The sequence below is a fragment of the Syngnathus typhle genome, linkage group LG14 (genome assembly GCF_033458585.1).
Source record: "Syngnathus typhle isolate RoL2023-S1 ecotype Sweden linkage group LG14, RoL_Styp_1.0, whole genome shotgun sequence".
Classification (NCBI taxonomy): domain Eukaryota; kingdom Metazoa; phylum Chordata; class Actinopteri; order Syngnathiformes; family Syngnathidae; genus Syngnathus; species Syngnathus typhle.
Genome location: NC_083751.1, coordinates 9182571 through 9189107, shown reverse-complemented (window position 1 = coordinate 9189107; position 6537 = coordinate 9182571). Strand labels below are relative to the sequence as shown.

General features: G+C 43.5%; 1 protein-coding gene and 1 long non-coding RNA gene across 4 annotated transcripts; one reads left to right on the top strand and one right to left on the bottom strand.

Moving 5' to 3' along the window:
• Positions 1-2471: 2471 nt before the first annotated feature.
• LOC133166453 (zinc finger protein Gfi-1-like) lies at positions 2472-6464 on the bottom strand. 3 transcript variants are annotated; one of them, XM_061296381.1, is made up of 5 exons: positions 6333-6464; positions 5174-5410; positions 4682-5043; positions 4059-4196; positions 2472-3943 (listed from the first exon to the last, which is right to left on the bottom strand). In XM_061296381.1, exons 1-5 carry the CDS (start codon positions 6406-6408, stop codon positions 3599-3601), a joined length of 1158 nt encoding a protein of 385 aa, XP_061152365.1. In that variant the 5' UTR covers positions 6409-6464; the 3' UTR covers positions 2472-3598. The 3 variants fall into 3 exon arrangements, with proteins under 3 accessions (XP_061152365.1, XP_061152363.1, XP_061152364.1); XM_061296379.1 differs by lacking the exon at positions 6333-6464 and having other exon boundaries at positions 5174-5534; XM_061296380.1 differs by lacking the exon at positions 6333-6464 and having other exon boundaries at positions 4682-5040; positions 5174-5534.
• Positions 4812-5815, top strand: LOC133166455 (uncharacterized). The gene is made up of 2 exons (XR_009717805.1): positions 4812-4953; positions 5177-5815. It is a non-coding gene; the product is annotated as an uncharacterized LOC133166455 (long non-coding RNA).
• Positions 6465-6537: the final 73 nt, after the last annotated feature.

Here is a 6537-nt window from a genome sequence, read left to right as displayed (position 1 = left end):
TACGTATCTTTGAGTTATTTATTTGAGCATGCTAATGTACACGCACGCAAGTGGGGATGTACATGGCGTGAAGTGTTCATGGCTGCCTGAAAACACAAACATTTGATAATGACACTTGCTGACAACACAACAAATGATTCACGTCTCCAACCATATGAACATTTAATACAACGCTGTGACTTATATAGACCAAATTCCAAATTAATGAAATGTTTCAGATAAGGCTGTGCAAGACAAATTATTGGAGACATTGCCACCTACTGGCCTGGCATACTTACAGTAAGCACATCTGTATTTTTTCAGATTCTTAATTTTACAATGCATCTTTTAATAAAAAAAAGTTGTAAACTTGTGAGGGAAAAATTTTCTAGAAAAAAAAATGGTCTTAGGTGTAGTTGAATAAAATGATCTTACCAGACTGTAGTCATATTTCCGCAACGTAAATTCACGCCTCTGATTCTTACAAAGGTGATGTAAAAGTGGCTTGTATCTCATTTGTGATTAAAAGCCTCTTCAAGACAGCATTGATGTCCAAAAAAAGAAAAACATGCAAAGGCTTTTGTCAGAGAGTAAGAACACGAGGGCGCTAAAAGGCCGTAACATGCCAACTTGTCACTTGTGCTCCAACTCGTGTTTTATTGCCCCTGAAGACAAGAAAAGCTTCATCCCGTCACGTTGCTCTTAAGCATCCTTTTAATGTCACCCGTAGCGTTTGCTCTTTGTCTTCTCACACAAACACACACACAAGACAGAGAAGTGGAGGAGGCAGAATGTCTGCTGATCCCGGAATGACTCGGGTCTGGTCACCATCGGTAAGGTGCTCAGCTCAAACGCAATCGTTTTATGATATGTGATGCTAAATGAAGCGGCTAAACACACACACACATCAACTCAGATACATGCACACACGCCCGTGCACACCCCTCCTCCCGACTCACGCTGTTCAGGGCCCCAGACCCGACTAATGGAAAGCTTTCAAGGTGGCCTCATCATTTGGCCCCCGCCGATTCCTAATATGTGACCGCGTGTGTGTGCGTGTGTGCGTGGCCTTGGATTTAGAATCACTCACATACACAAGCACCTTCGGACGTGCCATTAGAAAATGGTCTAAAAACTGAAAAGAACAATACATCACTGCCTCCCATCAAATCTGGGTGCACCATAATCCTGTGTGTGTGTTTTATATCTGTTTTGTGTGTGTGTGTGCGTGCGTGTGTGTGCGGATTTTGTGTAGTGTTGTGTACGTGTGTGTGTTTTGTATGTTTGTTGTGCGTCGCTCACCAAAGGTATTAAGTGGCGGTGTTAAATAGGTGTTATGGAGCTCAGTGTGTCTCTTGTTATTATTTTCATGCTCGCCCTTCTTTTCTTACTGCTGCGTCATGAATAATTTGTGCATGCGCCTTGTTGCAGCGCTGACAGCTGCTTTGCACTGTTTGTCACATCAGGTGAATAATGAATAAGCCTCCATGTTGAAGAAAAGATGGGGGTGGGGGGGGGGGCATGTCATGTGTACGACCCAAACTTTGCAGAACTCTTTGAATCCGGCGATGAGTTAATCACTGCCATGAGCTTGCAGGCTCAATGCGCAGAAGTCGTCAAACCTGTACAAAACAAAGCCGAGCAAATATTATGACAACACACACTCGAGTATAACGAGGTGCCGGGTAACTGGAGGGCAGTGGTCCCGCTCACACTCTTTGTGCTTTCCACTAATCAGCAGCTTGTCTCTTTACAGTTAAACAAGCGCAAACCACTGTCCTCTGTTTTGCATAAACACCTGAAACAACACAATGAGTTGATGAACAGCCCATGTTGTCTTTTATTACTTTACAATTTGATGTACTGTGTGCAGCATAGATTTTTTTATTTGAATCTCTTTTTAAAAGGCCCAAGAAACCACAGGTTCTATTAATAAATCATAAAAAAAAGACACGGTCCAGCCCAGGCCTAGCCGTGATTGATTTTGTGCACGTGGCCCGAGGCATGACGGGAATGTGGTTACATTTAATGGAAGCTTCTTTTTTTCCCCCCTGAGATTGACTTTTTTTCTCCTACTCTCTGTGGAACATGAAATGTTAATTAAACAAATAATTGTAAGATATTAACATCCTTATTTTACCAGTGCGCTGTTTTCTTTCTGCAAGACACCCCACCCCACGCAGCCATCCTCATCCTCGTCTTCATCGTGCCCTTTTTTTTTTGTGGCCTTTAAAATATTTAAAATGCCTCCACAGACCTCGCTCATGTTGACCAAATGAGGCGTGAGCAAGCAAAATCTTTGTCAGTCACTGATTTCAATCACCGAGTGCACAGAAAGAACACTCTTATTCTTATTCTCAATGTTTTGATATCATTGTTATCAGGAAGGTGATTTACTGCAGCTCATCAGGTACTCAGCGTCTTCTTCGTCATCTTCTTGTTGATGGCCAGGGGCGCAATTGGCAACCGTAAGAAAAAACTCAAAACAAACATAAGAAATCAATCAGCGTGTTGTTGATGGTGTAAACACATGATCCAGGTGGCCAAAACAAACATGTCGACAGCACACGCAATCACAGCAAAAATACCAACTCGGAAAGAAACAATGGTCAAATCTGTCTTAGCAAAGAAAGTACACAAAAAAGCCACATTAAAAAAAAAGCCCCAGACCAAGAATCACATAAAGAATCCACATGAAAAAAAATCACGTTAAAATTGTACACACGTCTATGTAAAAAAATCACTGAATAATCACACCAAAAATCCACATTAAAAAAATCAAACAAAAAAGCATAAACGAATGTAATGTACAACTGGTGCCAACTGAAAGAAAGCTGCAAAGGGAGGCTGCACATCAACCTGAGGTTTGAACATACTATCTTTAGGTTGGGGGACTAACACTGCACCACTTGCCCACATGACCTTCTGCAGCTTAGAATCCAAACCCAGGCTAATATTCTTCACAAAAATAACCCAAAACTCATGAAAAATAACAAATAAGGCAGACAATGACATTCACATAAAAATCATAGTTTTTAAATGTTCATTTACCAATCATTCATTGTTTTTATGCACAGATTGAGACGACTCCTTCAATCGCGTTCTATTTGTCTTTAATAAGTCATCTCATGTATTGTCGTTTGGTTGAGAACAATATTTGTAGGTTGGTCAAATAAGATAATTGATTAATTAGATTCATTCATTCCTTCCTTCCTTCCTTCATTCATTCATTCTGCCGTTTATTGCAGTTTGGTCAAAGCAGGAGGGGAAAACATTTGAGTGGTGAGAAAAGAAAAAGAAAATGCTCAAATCTGACTTGATATTTTGCCAGCATGACTTCAGAGGTTGAGTGACAACAAACAAAACAAGATTCTAATCTCTAGTATTTTATGCATGTATTTTCTTTTAGTGTTTAACGTCTCTATATATCAGTATGGACATTTTTGGTGTACGACCCATTCAACATGAATTAATCTGCAATATTGAGAAGTCTATCTTTCACTTTTACGTTGTCCTTCCGATAGCAACATATTTGATGGTGGTGGCTTAACAGACGAGGACAGGTCCCAGGACAGAAGACAAACAAGCGTTGGCAAAAAAGTCTGTTAGCGCCTCGCCATCACTTGATCCCGTGCTGCGTGTCCTTGTGCCTGCGCAGGTCGACCTTCCTCTGGAACCCTTTGCTGCAGAGGTGGCAGGCGAAGGGCTTGTAGCCGCTGTGTTTGCGACTGTGCGTGATGAGGTTGGAGCTCTGGCTGAAGGCCTTGCCGCACACCTGGCACTTGTGCGGCTTTTCCCCCGTGTGGATGAAGGTGTGCTTCTTCATGTCCGACTTCTGATGGAAGCGTTTGCCGCAGTACTGGCAGGCGTAGGGACGCGTGTCCGAGTGGATCAGGAGGTGCGTGGACAGCGTGGACGAGCGCTTGAAGCTCTTGCCGCAGATCTTGCAGTCGAAGCTCCTCTCCTGCAGCGGGGCGGTCAGGAGTCAATCATGAGTCACCAACTCGACTAATTAATCGGCCTTAATATAAAATCCGTTCATATTTTTGCAGATAGAAAAATTACAACATGAGACTGACCTGCGAGTGCACGGCCTTGTGCTGCTCCAGACTGACGGCATGTCCGAAAGTTTTGCTGCAGACGGGGCACGCGAAGGGCCGAGTCCCGCTGTGGGACCTGCGAACGTGCACCTCCAGCCCATGCGGAGTGGAGAAGACCTGCCAAACGCGGGCAAAATTTGATTATTTGCTGCAACAACATGGATGCAATTTTCTTTTCTCCACTTAGACAAATGCGGAATGATTATCTGTTGATCATGTCGTCATCCGCTAAGGTTGAAAGTAGTAATCAGCCTCTTTTGACAAAGTAATGAGAACTAGAAATAGCTGTTTTCAAATGTACGGGTCAGTAAATCGTAAAGGAACAAATACTCAAGAAGCTGAAAAATCTAGTGTGCCATCAGAGATCATTGGGTAGTAAATTATCCAATTTCAACTTATTGGTCTGAAATTGATTATTAATTAGTTCTTCCAAGTGTGACGTGTTGTGACAGATACAACAATTAAATGCTCCTCCGCTAGATGGCAGGATTATATTTTGTGACATTTTTGTTGATTTGTTGAACCTGCTTTTTGCGTCCCACCAATTATGAGATAGCGCGTGTGAGCGTGGTGCTGCAGCCCCACTTCCTCTAAAGTCTCACCTTGCTGCACTTGACACATTTGAAGGCGCCGTGGAGCGCCAGGCTGGCGCAAACATCCGGCGGGGCCTCGCGGTGGGCCTCAAGGTGGTGGGCGTGCAGGCCCCCCCTGTCGTGGAAGAGCAGTGAGGCGGCGGCGACGGCGTGGCGGCCGTAAGTCCGCAGCGCCTGTTCAGCGTAAGCGGACGACTGCTGGAGCACCTGCGCGCCCGGCTCCGCGTAAAAGCCGTGCACCGAAGGAACCGTGGCTGGATAGAGGCCCTGCACAACGGGGGGTGAGTATCCGCTCCAATCGTACGGCCGGAAGGGGACTGAAAAGGCCGTCGTATCGTCCATCAAAGGGGAAAAAGACTTGAGCGAATCTACTGGAAGAAAAGAGGAAGCTAACTTTAAACGAAGACTTAACGTCAACCGACTCTGGCGACAAAAACATATAAAATCATACAAGTGATATTTTTAGCGGCAAATCAGAATTAATTCCATCATTGTGCGTACCAGGCGAGGCAGACGGGGACGGCGGCCTCCAGAAGCCTTCATAGTCCGGCGAGGACGCGCACGGACTGCCTGCGCAGCTTGACGGGGACTTGGGAGAGGAGTCAGCCGCCTTCGGACCGAGGCAACCCAGAGAGAGAGACGACGCGTCCGCGGTCACCACCGCTTCCTCTGCGGGAAAGCTCCACGCGGAACCGGACGGGTCCGCACGAGGATACCCACCACCATCACGCCAAGGACCTACTCCGCCACCAATGCAAATAGTCATTTGGGCAGTTTTCAATAATTCTCCAAACGAATCTAAAAGTAATAATTTGCTCACGACTATAACTAAAGAAAAGAAATGTTTTTTTCCCTCTGTCATTAAGGTCAGATTTTCTTTTATCCCGATAATATGCTGTAATTGTGCGGAGACGCAGGGCTATTTAGTACTAATGTTTATTTTAACATAACAATACAACAGTATTTTATTTTATTGTTTTAATAAAAACCTCGTAAAGGTGTTTAATTATAAAACAATTAAATGGAGGTTTGAAAACGTCATCTTTTCGCTTCAGTGTCAAGAGACTACATTTTTGTAACATCACAACAGAAAAATACAATTTGTCATATTTTAACGTATAAGAGTAAGAACGTTAGAATCGACGTGGTTATTTCAACAGTGCACGTTTTTTCCCAGCACTTTCCACTTGACTTCACTCAAATCATTTTGCAGTATAACAAATATATGATCAATTTGTCACATTTTAATATTGTAATAGTAATTTGTAATAGTTGTGATTAATTTTAATGGTTGGTCGTTTTTATTGTTACAGCGACAAAAAATATAAGCAGTCATTTTAAACGTAATAGCGTGAAAATGCGTGCGTCTGTTAACTCGTTAAATTTAATTTATTGGTAGAACAAGTAGAGTTGCGTTTTCTCCTCCACTGGGGAATACATTTCTAATCACATAACACCGAAAATTACGAAGTGTCATATTTTAATGTCTTCACAGTGCTTAAAAACCGTGTAAAATATTTGTTTTACAGTCAGCGTTGAGATTTTGGGAGAAAAAGTAACAGAGGGTCACAATAATGTATTTAGTGTCTAATTAATTCACTGCCATTCCCCATGACTCAGAGAAAATGTCAAGTTTGAAAGGAAATGTCATGCATGTTACCTGTGCAGTCGTGCAGTGCTCGTGGTTGATGATAAGTGTGAGCCCTCTTGCTCTTCACCAGGAAGGAGCGAGGCATCCTCTCCGCTGCGCTCTTCTCTTAATTCTCCTCTTTTCTTTCTTCTGCTTACTGCTGCCTTTCAAGCTAGAGGCCACGGCGCGCATGCGCGAGGACGCCAGCCGCCCGCCAGGTGTCACGCGCACAGGT